The sequence below is a fragment of the Schistocerca americana genome, chromosome 11 (assembly GCF_021461395.2).
Source record: "Schistocerca americana isolate TAMUIC-IGC-003095 chromosome 11, iqSchAmer2.1, whole genome shotgun sequence".
Classification (NCBI taxonomy): Eukaryota; Metazoa; Arthropoda; class Insecta; order Orthoptera; family Acrididae; genus Schistocerca; species Schistocerca americana.
In genome coordinates this window covers 56537104-56556202 of record NC_060129.1, presented here as the reverse complement: position 1 = coordinate 56556202, position 19099 = coordinate 56537104, and the positions used below count along the sequence as shown (strand labels likewise).

The 19099-nt window shown below is 41.6% G+C and overlaps 1 protein-coding gene across 1 annotated transcript in view; it reads left to right on the top strand.

Moving 5' to 3' along the window:
- LOC124553686 (phosphatidylinositol phosphatase PTPRQ-like) overlaps window positions 1-19099 on the top strand; it is a 418566-nt gene that overhangs the window by 177180 nt on the left and 222287 nt on the right. Inside the window, exon 7 of the mRNA XM_047127584.1 lies at window positions 11869-12006. Coding sequence (XP_046983540.1) covers window positions 11940-12006 — 67 coding nt within the window. The 5' untranslated portion in view covers window positions 11869-11939. The remainder of the gene's footprint in view (window positions 1-11868; window positions 12007-19099) is intronic.

The following is a 19099-nucleotide window of genomic DNA, read 5'->3' as shown; positions in this document are numbered from 1 at the left end:
CTTTTCATCGTGACATAGCAAATAAGAGGTGAGTATTCATTTCACACAAAACAATTAATGAAGTTTGTTGGATGTGATTGACACGCAAATACAAGAAAGTTCTGCATAATATGTAGTATTTGTGCAATTTTGTTCTAGGAAAACATGAGTTCTTCACGCCGTCTTTGAGTGAACCATCCAGATGAGTTCTGCTACATTTGTGGTGAATACGTTCTTCAAAAGAACAGGAAGAATATCACTCCTTTTGTGAAGGAAGCATACCTGGCATATTTCGGAATTAAACTTGGAGATCAAGACAAGGCGTGGGCACCCCATAAAGTTTGTAAATGCTCAATATTTCAAAGCAAGCATCAGAACTCTTAGCATCCAGGCTTAAGGAAAAGAACTGTCTTCATCCAAGTGTTAAAATAACAGCTTACCGGACGAGAGAAGAAAACCTTCTTCCATACTTCAACCAAGAAGAGGTTATAGTGTATTGCAGCAATATACCTGAACTTTTACTTGAATTGGGACTGCCGGAATATAGACCAGAGGACTGGCGTCTCTTCATAGACAGTTCCAACAGAAGTTTAAAATGTGTTCTCCTACACAATGGCAATCGTGACGCTTCTATTCCAATTGCCCACTCAACAAAACTTTGTGAAGCATATGCTAACATCAAGATGGTTCTGCAGAAAATTCAGTATATGCAGCACCAGTGGTTGATTTGTGTTGATTTGAAAATGGTGAACTTCTTGCTTGGACAACAAAGTGGATACACAAAGCACCCATGTTTTATCTGCATGTGGGACAGTAGGGCAAAGCACGAACATTGGAAGCAGAAAACATGGCCTCCAAGGGAAAATGTGGCTGTTGGTGAAGCAAACATCATTCATGAACCTCTGGTTAGTAGGGACAAGATTGTTCTTCCACCATTACATATTAAGTTGGGACTAATGAAGCAATTCACCAAAGCTTTAGACAGAAATGGTAATTGCTTCACATACATCTGCAATACGTTCCCTGGACTCAGTAGTGAAAAGGCAGGAATATTTGATGGTCCTCAAATTCGCTGGCTCATCAACGATACCAATTTTACAAGTGTCATGACTGTCACTGAAGCATCGGCCTGGAACAGTTTTGTCGCTGTTGCAAAATGTTTTTTGGGCAATCATAAAGCTCCCAATTACGAGGAACTGGTCAAAAACATGCTCACTAACTTTCAAAACTTAGGAGCTAACATGAGCATAAAATTGCACTTCCTTCACAGCCACTTGGATCGATTTCCTTGTAATCTAGGTGATTTCAGTGAGGAACAAGGAGAGCGGTTCCATCAAGATATGAAAGGAATTGAGGAAAGATATAAAGGAAGATGGGACAGGCATATGATGGCAGATTATTGCTGGAATCTGCAACGTGACTGTTCTGAAGAGACCTATAAAAGGAAAGCGTGCAGGAAGCGGTTCGTCATGGACGGGAAATGATATACTTATAGAGAAACTTTTCAATTATGTTTTATACGTGGACAAATACCTATCAGGTTTTCATAGAAGCTATTTATAAAGATTATTTTCTTTTTTCATTGTAGTTTGTAGCGCTCGAGTTCAGTATTAGCAATTTTTTCTAATTTTTTGAATAAATCATGCATTATCTAAAAAACTAGAGCCAAACTGCATAAATGGTTGCTATATTCGTCCTCAGCACCACTAACCCATCCTAAAGCCACTCAAATATCCTTGGCAAGAAAATGAGTGTTGACCAGTGTTATCAATGGACTTCCCGAAGCAGGGAGTTCTGTTTCTCGGCGTTCCAGATTGATAGGAGCGGCTATCGTCGAGCGATTTTTGGAGCTGACGAAGGAAATGACTTTTTTTGATGTTGAAGAACTATAGCATGAAGGCGAAGCAGGAGGTGATTCAGTGGAAGGTATCATGGCTAGTGAATCGCAAAATGGTCATAACACTTTGCAAATGTCCACGTCGCAGGCAACCTTTGCTTCACCTGTTCCCGGTGAGTATTACGAACCGGTTTCTAAACGGCTGGACTACGGCACCATACCTCTTGACGTAAAAGTAAAGGCGCTAGCGCTAGCCAGGAAACATCCGAATTGGAACTTACAAACACTGCAAAAGAACAGACCAACAACAGCCCTGAAAAGGAAGAAGGACCAAAAATTGTGGGAAAATGATATTGTTAAATGAGGGACAACATACGACAAATGCCAGGCGATAAATAAGTGGACACAACGACCGATTTGTCGAAAATCTTTGTCGTAACGAGAATCTAACAACGGGAATACTCCAGGAGTGGGGTGCAAGTGCAGTGCTTCAGTATACGACCGACAAGGATTTTACGTTTGCTGCATCATTATCTTGGGCAAGCAATTTCCAGTCGGAATAAAAAAATCGTCAACGACACGTCTCTAAACACGTCTCCCACAAGGATGGAGAAAATGTAGAAGATATACAGAAAGCGGCAGATCTTTTGATCACGGCGTCACTTAGGACCGGTTTTAATCGAGATTACGTGATCGACACCAATCAAACAGGATGCGAGTATCGGGTGAACATTCGACGCACGTTATCGAATAAGGGCGAAGAACGAATCCCTGACACATTTGGTAGTAACGAAAAAAGACTAACTCATTTCTACACGGCGTAATATGTCATCACAGCCTCTGGAAAAGTGTTGCTTAAGGTTTTCCTGTGTTTACAAGAAACCAAGGTTTGAGAAATTTGTTTGCCTACCTTTTCATTATTCCTTATTGATTTACTTACCTCGTCAACCCTCCTATCCCTGTCAATTGATATATGGAAATATACAAACGAGAAGGATAACATCCGCTACGTTTCCTAGAGATTCGAACCCGGATTCTCCGCTTCCCAGCAAGTTACCTTAGCCGTTGCACTATTTTTTTTAATCATCTAATTTTGTTCGTTGAAGATCGTTGCCTTTGTTCGGGACGGACGTCCCATGCCACCCGTTCAACTTCGTTGTTGATAGATTCACTCAGTTGTTTTTAGGACAGAGGGCTGCTAACCCTACGACCGAACACCCTGAGCTACAGTGCCGGCTAGATTTTCTCAAAAACGGCATGTTGTTGAGCCAAAATATCTTAGAGTACCGTACTTCGTTTTAGGTTGTACACAAGCGACCTGCCAAATTTGAGCCGAATCGGTTGGCTGTGTCTAAGGCTTTCCCCTTCTCAGTCTTCTAACATAAGTTTCACTTTCGAAGAGCAGGAGAGTCTTAATGTTAGGCTGAATAACTTAAAAAGTCAAATGGGATCAAATTTCTTTTAACAATAGCTGTCTTTCTCCTAGAACATAGTCCTATTTAAATTTACAACTTATCTGAAACAAAGTCAGATTTTCTTCAGCACATCAAAATATCCCAAGTTCCTCAATTCTAAAGAAAAATTTATTAAATATTTTTCATTACATTGAAATGGTCAATTTCCTTGAATGATCAAGAGCTTCTTTTAAATTATTATTTCAAATGTCAACTTGAAACTAAATCAAATTTATTTACGAACTAAAACGTAATACACAGATTGTATGAGCTACAGTTTTGGGATCTTAACGTTGAGTCATGAGTTAATTTGAACTAGATTCTAATGTATGAAATGTGATAAATCAGTTTGTATTTATCCATGATAACAGTCTTGGCTACTAATAACCTACACTATGATGTACAACATACGTTGTCGTTTGTATGACGTTTATTTACACATACGTTAAAGTTGTGACGTCTGGTCTCACTGCTGGAAGGATATTACGAACGAGACATTTCACAGTAGAATATCACCCTTGTAGTAAAACTTAGACATAATATTGGGTGCAGAAAAATTGTGTCAGGAAATTTTAGCCCTGGATAGCTCATGCCCGTAGGAATGAAAATTACTTATGTTGTGTAGGTCGACAACGGACAATTTTTAAACTTCGGAAACTTTGCGCCAAGGGCTCCAATTGGCCCCAGGGTTGCCGTGTTGCCGGATGCTCTGGACAGCGCATGACCACGAATGTGTGTGTATCACGTTGGGACAGTGATGGGGCCATGGACGTTTGTATGTGAACCGACAGTCATACCATTGCCTGTCAACTGACGAATGGCAACAGGGCACTCCAACGGCCAATCGCAGCGGCTAGTTTCCGTAGTTCAAAAATTGTGCGTTGTCGACCTACACAATATAAATAATTTTGATTCGTATAGGCATCAGCTATCCAGGGTTAAAATTTCGTGACACAATTTTTGTCCACCCTGTATATGGCCGTCCCACAAGTGAGGCAAGTTCATGCACGGATGCATAGTACAAAATGACGATTGATAGGCCGGCCGGAGTGGCCGAGCGGTTCTAGGCGCTACAGTCTGGAATCGCGCGACCGCTACAGTCGCAGGTTCGAATCCTGCCTCGCGCATGGATGTGTGTGACGTCCTTAGGTTACTCAGGTTTAAGTAGGTCTAAGTTCTATGGGACTGATGACCTCAGAAGTTAAGTCCCATAGTGCTCAGAGCCATTTGAACCATTTGAACGATTGATAGCCGTCTTCCAGTGCAGAAGGATCATTCGATACTTAAATTGAGAGAAATTGTTCTGGAGAAAAAACTATTAGCATGGCAAGCTTGGTACTTTTATGGCTTTAAATTGGCATCTCTGGGATGAGCCCTCATCAGCTGATGTATCAACATTGTTTTGTTTATAACCTCAAAAATACATTTCAACATGGCGAGTCGGCTTGAAACTCCACATTAGTTGAAGAACGTTCTGTTATTCGTATTTTACTTGCTGAAGGCGAGAAACCAGTGAATATATACTGTAGAATGTCTAAAGTTTATGGTGAAGGTGGTATGAATCGTCCAAATTTTTACAAGTGGATAGGGCAGTTTAAAAATAGTCACGACTCAGTGACTGACGAACGCCGTTCTGGCCGACCAGTAGCAGTTTCAAGTCTCTCACTTGGAAGTGGAACTGGTGACATTATTCGCACCGACCGCCGTGTGACTGTGGAAATGATAGTTGATAAGGTTCAAGTTAGTACTGGTACAGTTCATAACATTATCTGTCACAATATGAAGTACCGCAAAACATGTGCAAGATGGATCCCAAAGGAGCTGACGCAGCTACACAAGGAAACAAAGCTGGGGGTGGGAAAAAGGAACGTTATTAAAGAGAAGGTGAGCTCTTCATCAACAAAATCTTAACTTGTGATGAAACTTGGGTTCACTATTATGAGCCGGAACCATAAAGACAGAACACGGAATGCGAGCACGCCAACTCACCTGTCAAGAAAAAGTTCAACATCGAAGCATCAGCAGGAAAAGTCATGTTGACGGTGTTTTGGGATGCTGAAAGTCCTGTTTTTGTGATTATCTCGGAGAGCACCGTACAATGAACAGCCAGTACTACTCGAATTTGCTTTTAAACCAGCCAACTATGAGAGAGAGGCATCGTGGATCTCAGAGGAGAGGTGTGAATCTCCAGCAAGACAAAGCACGTCCTCATATTGCTCAACTAACCCCTGAAACCATCGAAAAAATGGGCTGGGAAGTACTGCCTCATCCCCTTTACAGTCTTCATTTCGCACCCAGTGATTTCCATTTGTTTGGTGCACTGAAGGAGGCCTTACGTCGGAAGAGGTTCCAGGGCAACGAGGACGTGGAAAAGTTTGTGGGAAATTGGTTGAAACATCAAGATAAAGAGTTCTTTGCAGCTCGAATAAAAGAGCTTGTAACCCGTTGGAACAAGTGCATAAATGTTCAAGGAGATTATGTTGAAAAACAGAAAATTTATAGTTTTGTAAAAACCAGACCAGTTTGCCTCTTTAATTATTGAATGAGCCTCGCAAATAAGATTTTTAGCTCCAAAAAGTCTCTGAACAGATGTTCGGCTCGCCTTCGACGCATCTCTTTTTGTTTAAGCGGAGAGGCTGTATCTTTAAGGGAAGTAGAATCTGTCAGAAAAGAAAGGAATTCGGAAGGAATTGACTGTGGCCTATAGTAAGGGACGACACAGGTACCTGTCTAAGTTGAAGAGGGAAACCACAGAAAAACATTTTCAAGATTGCCAGTGAATGCATTCGGCCCACGTCTGCTCCTGACTCTATGGACTGCTAGCTACACGCCTCATGGTGCAGAGCTACCCTGGTCGGTGGGGAATTTGGAAAAACTGGTTGCCTCACATTGTTTTCAAATAAAATAAGGTGGATCACAACAAAAGATGTAATTCTGAAATTGCATATTTCTCCTTCAGTTGTGTATGTTCTGTCATTTTATTGGGCTTAAATGCATACATATTTTAAAATTTGATTGTGCAATAAATTCTTGTCCAGTTATTATAGTATTACAAGAGCGTAAATAGATTTGAACTAAAGTGGGCGGGATGCAGGTCGCCCACTACGAAAATATTCTGGAAACGAACGAACTATAGAGTGTGCTGTCATCACACATCCCTTCCCCAAAAGCTCCGTATCGGAACCGGTTTTGATAATTTTAGTACCGCCTGGGTGATAAGACTGATCAATATTTTACCATTTGGGCTGGTAATGATAGAAATATGAGCAATATTTTTAAAGAAATGTAACAATCGCCGTTTGGGCGACGTTTTTGCTGAGCCGTGACGTTTCCGGGCAACAAAGGCAGATCCAAGTGTATTTTTACGAACTGACTTTAATATTATTTGTAGTGCTGTTTATCGCTCTACTGAATATTGAAATACTGCGTACACAGACTGCCACCAGTCTCCAAATAACGTGTCGTGCGCTAACATTAAACTGCTGTAGATACTTAATTAGGCTATTACGGTAGTGCATACCAGTGGCGGGTACAGAACATCCTAAAATGGGGGCGCTAAAGATACCTTGAGGTACATTTACTTTTATCCTAATAAAAGTTAATCAAGTCGCATGTAAAGTTAAATAAAGTTTTTTTTACATTGATTCTACACATATACAAGAGAATGCCATCTTACGTTATTAAAAAGTTACAACTGTGGTTCTCTTCCTTAAATGATGAATTTTATGCTCCTATTCTTGCTGGCATATTGGTTAATTACATTGTCAGTAGGACAGAAAGTCAGGCAATTTACATGTCTGGAACTTTTATTGTCGATTCCGTTCTAGTTCATTCGATAGAGTTCCTATGTAGTAACAATGGGTTTTTAAGAATTTTCTCTAAAGTCACTGTTACCGGAGGTAAACGCATCTATAATTTCGCATACACGCCGCGCAGGATTAGCCGAGCGGTCTGAGGCGCTGCAGTCATGAGCTGTGCAGCTGGTCCCGGCGGAGGTTCGAGTCCTCCCTTGGGCATGGGTGTGTGTGTTTGTCCTTAGGAAAATTTAGGTTAAGTAGTCTGTATGCTTAGGGACTGATGACCTTAGCAGTTAAGTCCCATAAGGTTACACACATTTGAATATTTTTCCCATACCTAACCCGTGTTACGTTATTAGTAAAAATACCGTTACGAGTCTCGCAGCAATATTTTTACTGAGAAATTACTATCTGTCTATATCCGGATCCCGCTCTAGCTACTGCCGGGTCTGGGCGCTGACGAGTCCTCTCCATTAGGCTCTGTCCTCCCACCACTTTTCTTCCTCCACTTGCTACCAGGTCACACCTCCCCCTTCCAGAGATATTCTCACTCCCGCTTTCCACCGTGTTCTTGGGCGCCCTCTAGGTCTTTTCCCATCCATCTTTAGTTCTTCCATAATTTTGGGGAGTCTCTGTCCATGCATCCTCTTAACATGCCCATACTATCTTAATCTCTTTTTTTTCAGTTTCTTCTCTCATACTTTCTTCTTTAAGGTCCTTTGTAATCTCTACATTCTTTACTCTGTCCATTCTTGTTTTTCCCTTAACTGCTCTTAAAAATTTCATTTCCGCTGCTTGCAGTCTGCTCCAGTCCCTTTTTGTCATTGTCCTTGTCTCTCAACCATAGGTGACAATAGGGAAGTAATAATTCTTATACACAAGGAGTTTTGCTTTTTCTGAAACTTCCTTTTCCAAATCAGGTGTTTTATTGTTTGGTAGAAATTGCTTCCGTTCTGTAACCTCCTATTTATTTCGTTAGTTATTCTTACATCCCTAGATATTTCACTCCCTAAATAAGTGATACTTTCTACCACTTTGAGGGGATCTCCATTCAAGATAATATTTCCGTTGATCCCTTTCTCTCTTCCAAAAACCATTACTTCACTCTTATCATTATTTACCTTTAATCCAGTCTTTTTCATTATTTCCTTCGACACATCACGTTGTAACTATACATCTACGTCTTTATCACCCCATATTACCATAGCATCTGCAAAAATCATCTTTTCGTCTCTTCCTTCAACTATATCTTTAACTGCCCTATTCCTTGCCTCAATCACAACATTAAAAAGTGCAGGAGATAGAATACTTCCATGCGTAAGTCCTTGTCTTATTTCGAAGCATTCAGAGTCCCCCTATGGTGTTCTAATTCTACAATTGTGTCCTCTGTACATTGTCTTTATTACATTAATGTATCCATCTTCTATATCTATCTTCTTCATTTCTTCCCAGAGTATTTCCCTGTTAACTGAGTCATATGCCTTTCCTATGTCTATAAACACCATTATCACCTCTTTGTTGTACTTCCAAGTTCTTTCATCAGTTGACATATAGAAAATATCAGGTCGATCGTGCTTCTTCCTTTCCTAAACCCATGCTGTTCTTCACCCAGCTCCTCTTCTATCTTTTCACTTACTCGATTTAGTAAAATTCTTTCAAAAATCTTGGCTGTATGACTCATAAGGGTTATTCCTCTGTAGCTTTTACAAAGTCTTTTATTTCCTTTTTTGAAGATGGGAACAATGTCTCCTCTTCTCCAATCGTCAGGTATTATACTATTTCTCCACACACCTGAAATTACTATGACTTACTATTATTAACGCTTCACAGTCAACTGATCACTCACACTCTTGACTAATGTTCACACTTGCTACAACTAGGACTTTTCACTTATTCATTCTTCAGTCTTAATATCTCTGCTTCTGAATGTAATAGCTTCCTGTTAGACGAATAGTCCGTATTTATAACTCAACGTATCGAAGGTTCTCTGTTCAAGAAAAAAGTAGAATATTCGCGACCTTTCTCGAAGAAGTGCCAGACAGAATAACGTATCGAGATCACTAGAACGGCCGCGACTTTTCTCGTAGGTATGTGTTTGCTATCTATGTGCCAGACGGAAACGTATTAAAATAAGATGACGCGGACGCGCGTGCTACATAAAAAAGTATTACTACTCGATAAGTCGATTCAGTCGAGTCGACTGACGAAAGAAACGAACGAATAGCGTGCGGGCTGACTGGCGGGGGCGGCGAGGGTGGTAATGCTGGCGGCCCCGCAAGGAGTGGTGGGGGTGGGGGAGGAGGGGGTGATGCGCACCCCGCGCGCCCCCCTTATGTATTCGCCACTTGTGCATGCATATTTTAACTTACCATAATGCGAGTGGACGAATCAGAATTGCTTTTCGTCTTCTTTCTTGTTACAAACTTATTAAGAGTTGGAAACTATCAGAACAGCACACAACACAAAAAACAATGAACAGCACCACTTACATTAAATTCAAGTACAAGGAAGAACTGAGCTGATTAACAAAAAAGCATTTGGACTCGAATACGGCGAACAATGTATAACAGTTGGTCTTGGCTAAAGTAGGGGTAGGCGATAGCCGACAGTGCTGTCGACAAACCGTTAGCTTAAATCGGTGTTGGCAAATTATAATGGAGCGACGAAAAAGTTCCTGTTCGGACGCTCTACAGTCCAAAATTGGTACGCCACTCAAGTAAAATCGCCTGGACATTCAGGTAATGATCCCATCGATGCTGCATGTTGATAACACGCTCTTGGTAAAACTCCGTGTACTCCTGCGTGAACACCTGCTTTGTTGCCCGCTTACTTCCTCGTCCGACAAAAATCATCGCCCCTTTAAGGCTTTTCATAAGCGACTAAGTGTGATAACTGAAGATGTTTTATATGACGATCACTTTGGCTTTAGGAAAGGCACCTGAGAGGCAATTATGACGTTGTGGTTGATAATGGAAGCAAGACTAAAGAAAAATCAAGGCACGTTCATAGGATTTGTCCACCCGTAAAAAGCGTTCGACAGTGAAAAATGGTGCAAGATGTTCGAAATTCTGATGATAATGGGTAAGCTATAGGGAGAGACCAGTAACATGCAATATGTACAAGAGCCAAGAGGGAATAATAAGAGTGGACGACCAAGAGTGAAGTCCTCTGATTGAAAACGATGTAAGACAGGGATGTAGTCTTCGCTACTGTTCAATCTGTACATCGAAGAAGCACTGGTGGAAGTAAAAGAAAGGTTCAGGAGTGTAATTAAAATCCAAGGTGCTAGGGCATCAGTGATACGATTCGTATAACATTGTTATGCTGAATGGAATGAACAGTCTGATGAGTACAGGGTAGGGGTTGAGAGTAAATCGAAGAAAGACGAAAGTGATGAGAAGTAGCAGAAATGAGAACAGCACAGGCTTAACATGACGATTAATGGTCACGAAGTATATGAAGTTAGGGAATTCTGCTACCTAGGCAGCAAAATTACCAACGACAGAAGGAGCAAGGAGAACATCAAAAGCAGCTGCTCACCAGCCACACATCACGCCGGTAAATGCCACACGGCGACTCGCTCGGTGTAAGGAGCATAAACATTGGACAATTGAACAGTGGAAAAAGGTTGTGTGGAAAGACGCATCACGGTACGCAATGTGGAGATCCGATGTCAGGGTGTGGGTACGGCGAATGACCGGTGAACGTCATCTGCCAGCGTGTGTAGTGCCGACAGTAAAATTCGGAGAAGGTGGTGTTATGGTGTGATCGTGCTTTTCATGGCTTGCTCCCCTTGTTGTTTTGCGTGGCACTATCACAGCACACTGATGTTTTAAGCACCTTATTGCTTCCCACTGTTGAAGACTAATTCATGGATGGCGACTGCTTCTTTCAACACGATCAGGCACCTTTTAGTAATTCACGGCCTGTGGCGGAGTGGTTATACGGTAATAACATCCCTGTAATGGACTGGCCTGCACAGAGCCCTGACCTGAATTCTTTAGTATACCTTTGGGATGTTTTGGAACGCCGACTTCTTGCCATGCCTCACCGACTGACATCGATACCTCTCAGCGCAGCACTCTGTGAAGAATCGGCTGCCATTCCCCACGAAACCTTCCAGCAGCTGACTGAACGTATGCCTGCGAGAGTGGAAGCTGTCATGAAGGCTAAGGGTGGCCCAACACCATACTGAATTCCTCCATTGCCGATGCAGGGCGCCACGAACTTGTAAGTCATTTTCAGCCAGGTGTCCAGATACTTTTGATCACATAGTGTATATGTGAATATTAGCTGCAAAATTTGTCGCGAATACAGTTAGTAGTAAATAATTAAGAAATTAAGACATCATGCCTGCTACGCCAATTTTTTTTTTTTTTTTTTTTTTTTTGCATGTACAGCGAAAATGCAGTAAGCAATAAAGCTTTTCCCTTTTACCATTTTGTGTGCGGGTTTCGGCGATAAATAGTTTCACGAAGGTTTTAAATAACGTGTAAAGTTCGTTAGAAGTTGCTATGTGCTTTCATTCTCAAATACTGAATCAATAAATTTTGGCTATACACACGATGTGACGTACACCTCTTTCTCACCTACACATCAACCCCTTTGATAGGCAGGTGTCGCTTGCACCCACAGCGCTTCCTTGCAGACAGCAAGTGATATGTGTACCAAGTTCTGTTGAAATCGATGTTGGGGTTTAGGAGGAGATGTGAAAAATACTTGCTTACAAACATACATTTTTGTAATACGTATGGATTACTTAGACTTGTGGATATAAATAAATTTTTGTATTTTGTCCTAGGTTGCGGACCAAACAGATATGGAGACAATTGTTCAAAACGCTGCTCATTTCTGAGTAGTGCATGTGAAGGGATGATATTTTGCACAAAAGAATTGTGTTCATGTGCACCAGGCTTGCAAGGAGCGAAGTGTGATAGACGTAAGTACTGTGTTAAGCTTTATTTCACACGTTAATCCGTGTCTGTATTTACGAGTCAATGAGCCAATAGGTTATCCTGACTTACGACTCTGTTTCTAACTGATTGTTTCTATTTATGCTGTTGACAGATTTTGAGATTTCTGTATAATTTCACGTGAGACTTGCTTTCCACAAACAAATTTAAAGTGTAGAAGCTGCTGCAGAGTATTAATACCCTATCTGTATCAGTGTACTGCAGATAGCAAGACACAGTTGAGTTTGATCGAGCTGGTAGACAGAAAATCTGTAAAATTTGTAATGGCTTTGTTCTCATAGCTACTCCGTATCCAAGTTAAGCACTGTTTGCACGCCGTCTGGACTGATGCTGACAAACGTGAAAGCAGGCATGTGTTCACATGTACATACAGACACAAAGACATACTCACACACACACACACACACACATACACAGGTGATGCTCCTATAAAGACACATTGTCACATTCATTTACTCTAAGTAGCTGGCAGAAACTGGTTGTGCAGCTTGCTTCTACATCTACGTGATTACTCTGCTATTCACAATGAAGTGCCTGGCAGGAGGTTCAATGCACCACATTCAAGCTGTCTCTCTACCGTTCTACTCTCGAGCGGCACGCAGGAAAAACGAGCACTTAACTTTTTCTGTGCGAGCCCTGATTTCTCTTATTTTATAGTGATGATCATTTCTCCCTATGTAGATGGGTGCCAGCAGAATGTTTTCGCAATCGCAGAGGAAAATTTGGTTTTGGTGATTCAGATTTGATGAGAATATCCCGTCGCAACGAAAAATGCCTTTGTTTTAATGATTGCCACTTCAATCGATGTCATCCGTCAGTCCCACCTGATGCGGATCCCACACTGCACATCAATATTCCAGAATAGGGCGGACAAGCGTGGTGTAAGCAGTCTCTTTGGTAGATCTGTTCCACCTTCTAAGTGTTCTGCCAATGAATCGCAGCCTTTGGTTCGTTCAAGCCACAACAATATCTATGAGATCGTTCCAATTTAGGTTATTTGTAATTTTAATCCCTAAGTATTTAGTGGAATGTACAGCCTTCAGTTTTGTGTGACTTATAGAGTAATCGAAATTTAGAAGATTTATTATAGTACTAAATTCACACTTTTCTTGAGTCAGGGTCGATTGTCACTTTTCACACCTTACAGATATATAAATCATTTTGCAAGTCGTTTCGGTCATCTGATGACTTTACAGGACGCTAGATGACAGCATCATTTGAAATATAAGAGGGATACTCAGATTGCGTCCTATGTCGTTAGTATAGATCAGGAACAATAGAGGGCCTATAACACTTCCTGGGGACGCCGGATATTACTTCTGCTTTACTCGATGACTTTCCGTCTATTACTACAAACTGTGACCTTTCTGGCAGGAAATCACGAATCCAGTCGCACAGCCAAGGCGATACTCCGTAGCCATGCAGATTGGTTAGAAGACGCTTATGAGGAACGGTGTCGAAAGCCTTCTGCAAGTCTAAAAACATGGAATCAATTTGACATCCCCTGTCGATAGACTCATAACTTCATGAATTAAAGAGCTAGTTGTGTTTCACAAGAAAGATGTTTTATGAATCCGTGCTGACAATGTATCAAAAAATCGTTTTCTTTGAGGTAATTCACGATGTTCGAAAACAGTATATGATCCAAAACCCCTACTGGAAATCGATGTTAGTGATAAGGGCCTGTAATTCAGAGGATTATTCCCACTTCCCTTTTTGAGTATTGGTGTGGCTTGAGAAGTTTTCCAGTCTGTAGGTACGGATCTTTCTATGAGCGAGAGGTTCCATATAAATGGAGCTATCGTATCAGCACACTCTGAGAGGAACCGGACTGGCAATCAATCGGGACCTGAGGGCTTGATCTTATCAAGCGATTTAAGCTGTTTTGCTACACGGAGGATATCTACTTCTATGTTTCTCATCTCGGCAGTTGTCCTTCAGTGGAATTCAGGATAATTTACTTCGGCTCCTTTGGTGAAGGAGTTGACTACAATTGATATGATTTACCCTAACTGACATACTACGTGATCATGAACACGTGATATAGACACTTTCTCAGTAGTGACAACATCCGCTGCTCAGGGCACGAACTCCCCAAGTTTGCGGAACTGATTCAGGAACCATCATGGTTTGTGACCAGCCAATCGGCTGTGGCACCTGTCTGTCTCCAAGACTTGCGCATTTTGCTACAAGGTGACTTACATACCCCAAACAAGGTTTGGGACATGTGGTCTTGGGAGAACAAACAAGGGCCATCGTATCCTCTGCCTGTTCTTTGCATCATTATGACAACATTTAGTAGCGGCAGCTCGGTCCTTCGTCTCGCCGAAGATACATGCAGGCCTTTTGAGTACTGTAGAGAAACCAGTTGTCGCATGTAACGAGATTGCAGAATCTTGTATCGTCCGTTTTTTTGAGAGACAATTACAGACTAATCAGGGACCCCAGTTGGTTCTGTGTGAACATCCGCTGCACGATAATGGCTGCATCATCAGCACGACCAGAAGTTGGTGTCACGAAATGCAATTCGTGTTACACGCTCAATTGTTCATTCAATATTGTGGCAGGCGTATTATATCTCCAGCATAATTCATTAATTCGTAAGTGTAAATCAACACAATATGGCCAAGTGGGTTGCTATTTCTTCGAGTAATTTCATAATCATACAAAAAACTGTTGTTTACATCATATTGGTTATGAATACTATCACGAGTGTAATCAGATTTGATGCATGATAGTAGTTATACGAAACGCTTGAAGACCTGTGCACGGTTACCATCAAATATAACGTTTTCAACGGGGAGATTCAGCTACGAAGTTGAGATAATAACATAATTTGTGGCAGGTGTATACGATAGAAAACGTTTTTAATTTTATTTCATTTTATTATTATTCACAGTTTTTTACTATCAAATGGAATTGTTTTTGAGAACTTGTTCATATATGGTTTTAATCAATAACAAATTATCGCTAACTTATGTCTGTGTTATTAAGAAACATTTACAAATTAATATGGTGAAGAAGCGAGAAAGGAAGCTAGGAACATTGGGTTTAACGTCCCGGCGACATCGACGTCATTAGAGATGAAGCACAAGCTCGGATTTAGGAAAGGTTGGGAAATAAAATTTGCACGTGCCCTTTCAAAGGAACCATCCCGACATTTGCCTGGGGCGATTTAGAGAAATCACAGAAAATCTAAATGTGTATGTCCGACGGCCAGACGCGTGTTTGAACCGTTGTCCTACCGAATGCGAATCTAGTGTGCTAACCACTGTGCGACCTCGCGTGCTTTTTTTTTTTGCTTCTTTGTTTTGTTATGCTTTTTTTTATTTTTTGGTTCGGACCTTCACGAATTCTTCTCCTGTGCCAAACTCTTCATCTCAGAATAACAACGTACGTCCTCAATTATTTGCTGGATGTACTCCAATCTCTGATTTCCTCTACAGTTTTTGCCCTCTACAGCTCCCTCTAGTACCATAGAAGTCATTCCGTCATGTCTTAGCAGATGTCCTACCATCCTGTCCCTTGTCAGTGTTTTCCACATATTCCTTTCCTCTGTGATTCTGTGTAGAACCTCCTCATGTGTTGCCTTACTGGTCCACGTAATTCTCAACACTCGCCTGTAGCACCACGTCTCAAATGCTTCGATTCTCTTCTGTTCCGTTTTTTCCACAGTCCATGTTTCACTATCATACAATGCTGTGCTCTAAACGTACATTCTCAGAAATTTCTTCCTCAAATTAAGGCCTATCTTCGATGCTGGTAGACTTCTCTTGGTTGGGAATGCCAGTGCTAGTCTGCTTTTGATGTCCTCCTAACTCCTTCCGCCATTCGTTACTTTACTGCCTAGGTAGTAAAATTCCCTAACGCCATCTACTTCATGGTCATCAATCCTCATATTAAGTATCTCGCTGTTCTAATTTCTGCTATTTCTCATTATTTTCGTCTCTCTTCTATTTACTCTCAATCCATATTCTGTACTCATAACACTGTTTATTCCTTTCAGCAAATCTTCTAATTCTTTTACACTTTCACTCAGTCTAGCGATGTCATCAGAGAATCGTATCATTGATATCCTTTCACGTTGAATTTCATTCTTGAACCTTTGTTTCATTTCCATCATTGCTTCTTGGATGTACGGATGGAAGAGTAGTCGCGAAAGACTACATCGCTGTCTTACACCCATTTTAATCCGAGGACTTCCACATTATTTCCTCTTGACCCTTTTACATGTTGAATACTACCCGTCTCTCCCTATAGCTTATGCCTATTTTTCCAGGTCGATGAATCCTATGAACGTGTCTTAATTGCCGGCCGAAGTGGCCGTGCGGTTAAAGGCGCTGCAGTCTGGGACCGCAAGACCGCTACGGTCGCAGGTTCGAATCCTGCCTCGGGCATGGATGTTTGTGATGTCCTTAGGTTAGTTAGGTTTAACTAGTTCTAAGTTCTAGGGGACTAATGACCTGAGAAGTTAAGTCCCATAGTGCTCAGAGCCATTTTTGAACGTGTCTTAATTTTTCTGTAGTCTTGCTTCCATTATCAACCGCAACGACACAACTGCCTTTCCTAAAGCCAAACTGATCGTCATGTAACACATCCTCAATTTTATTTTCCGTTCTTCTGTACATTATTCTTATTAGCAACTTCGATGCATGAGTTGTTCATTTGATTCTGCGATAATTCTCGCACTTGTCAGCGCTTGCAGTCTTCGAAATAGTGCGGATGATATTTTTCAGAAAGTTAGATGGTATGTCGCGAGACTCTTACATTCTACATATCAACGTGAATTGTCATTGTAAATTATCCTAAGGACAAACACACACACGAATGCCCGAGGGAGGACTCGAACCTCCACCGGGACCAGCTGCACAGATTTTTTTTTCATTCCTCAGCGACTTGTATTTCTGTATTCCTGAATTTCCCTGAATATTTTGGTACTTCCCTCTTTCACTAACCAACTGAAGTATTTCTTCGGTTATATATGGTTTCTTCACAGTTACCTGCTTTGTACTGATATTTTCCTTTCCAACTTCTGTGACTTTTTAGAGATGTCCATTCCTCGTCACCTATATTGCCTACTGAGCTAGTCCTTAATGCTTTTCTTTGCGTATTGTTTCTTTCTGACTAATCTCTCAATCTTCAGCCGACGCTTCATCATTACTACATTGTGATCTGAGTATATATCTCATTCTGGGTACGCCCTACAATCCAGTATCTGATTTCGGCATCTCTGTCTGACCTTGATGTACTCTGACTGAAACCTTCCCGTATCACCCGGCCTTTTCCAAGTATACCTGCTCCACCTGTGGGCCTTGGATTGAGTATTCGCTATTACTAGTTGGAATTTCTTACATGAATAGTCTTTCTGCTCTCCCATTCCCCCGGTCGTAGTGGCCGAGCGGTTCTAGGCGCTACAGTCTGGAACCGCGCGACCGCTACGGTCGCAGGTTCGAATCCTGCCTCGGGCATGGATGTGTGTGATGTCCTTAGGTTAGTTACGTTTAAGTAGTTCTAAGTTCTAGGGGAGTGATGACCTGAGAAGTTAAGTTCCATTGTGCTCAGAGCCATTTGAACCATTTCTCCCATTCCCTGAGCCAAGCCCACATTCTCTTGGGACTATTTCATCTATTCCTTCTCCCATAACTGCATTCCAGTCCCTCATGACTACTAGATTTTCATCTTCCTTTACGAACTGAATTACCCTTTCATCACCCTGTATACTTTCTCTATCTCTTCATCTTCAGCTTCTGACGCTGGCAAGTATACTTGAACTATCGTTGTCGGTGTTGGTTTGCTGTCGATTCTGATAAGAACGACCGTATCACTGAACTGTTCACAGTAACACCCTCTCTGCCGTACCTTCCTCTACATAACGAATCGCACTCTTGTTATACCACTTTCTACTCCTGTTGATATTACTCCATACTCATCAGACCAGAAATCCTTGTCTTGTTTACATTTCACTTCACGGACCACTTTCTTATTTATTATTCAGCGTATGGCTAATACAGACATAACATGAGATTAAATTACATAAACGTATGTACATATTGACACACTTAAGTTTATGTTTACAACTGAATATCCAGTCCTTCCATCCAGCGCACTGCATCTGGAGTTGCTAGCACGAAGTCCTCTTTGGCGCTGTGATAGGCTCGAATCCTACATTCACTGACAATGTGGTGAACAGTCACAGGCTGGAACAGGCAGCTTCTTCCACTTAAAGAGAGCATCGCTGCATTGGCCATGGCCGGTACGGATTCTGTTAGGAGTAGTCCTGGTCTTGCGTGGTAGGTCGAATCCACTTGGAAGTTTAGCACCTGAGAAGATGTTATGCAGGGGCACCTCTGTCACTGCGTCCCACCGACCTTTCCATTCGTCAGGAGGCTTGAAATCCTTAACAACCATGTCAGCAGCATCGCACAGAGTTGGATGGCGTGATTTCAGTCTCTTACGATTTAAAAGTGGTAGGTCGCTATGCACAGGTTGGTTAGAATTCCTGGAGATCTTGTGAAATTCTCATAAGGGCAGTACATCTGCGTAAATCAGGAGGCATTATAACAGTTAACAGTGGAAGCCAATAAACTGGAGTAGATCTGACTTCACCATATATTATGTGCACTGTCATATTCAGCTAAGTATCAACAAGCCTTGTATGATGACTGTTCGTCCAAACAGGTGCACAATACCCAGCACTTGAGTACACCAAGCCCAGAGCTGAAGATCGCAGGGTGGTTGCTGAAGATCCCCAGATAGTTCTGCATAGCTTAAGGAGGATGTTGTTTTGAGTCCTCAACTTTTGAGCTAAGTTAAGAAGGTGTTGTTTGAAGCATACTGTACGATCCAGGATGACACCAAGATATTTTGGGTTCCAATTATGACGAAGAGTTCTGCCTCTTAAACTTAGTTCCAGTTTTACGCTCGCCAACCGATTATTTAGATGGAAGCAACACACTTCTGTCCTACTCATACTGGGTTGAAGTCTCCAGATTTTGAAGTAATTGTCTAATGCAGACAGGTCGTTGGTTAGAATCTCTTCTGTTGTCTTCATTTCCTCGT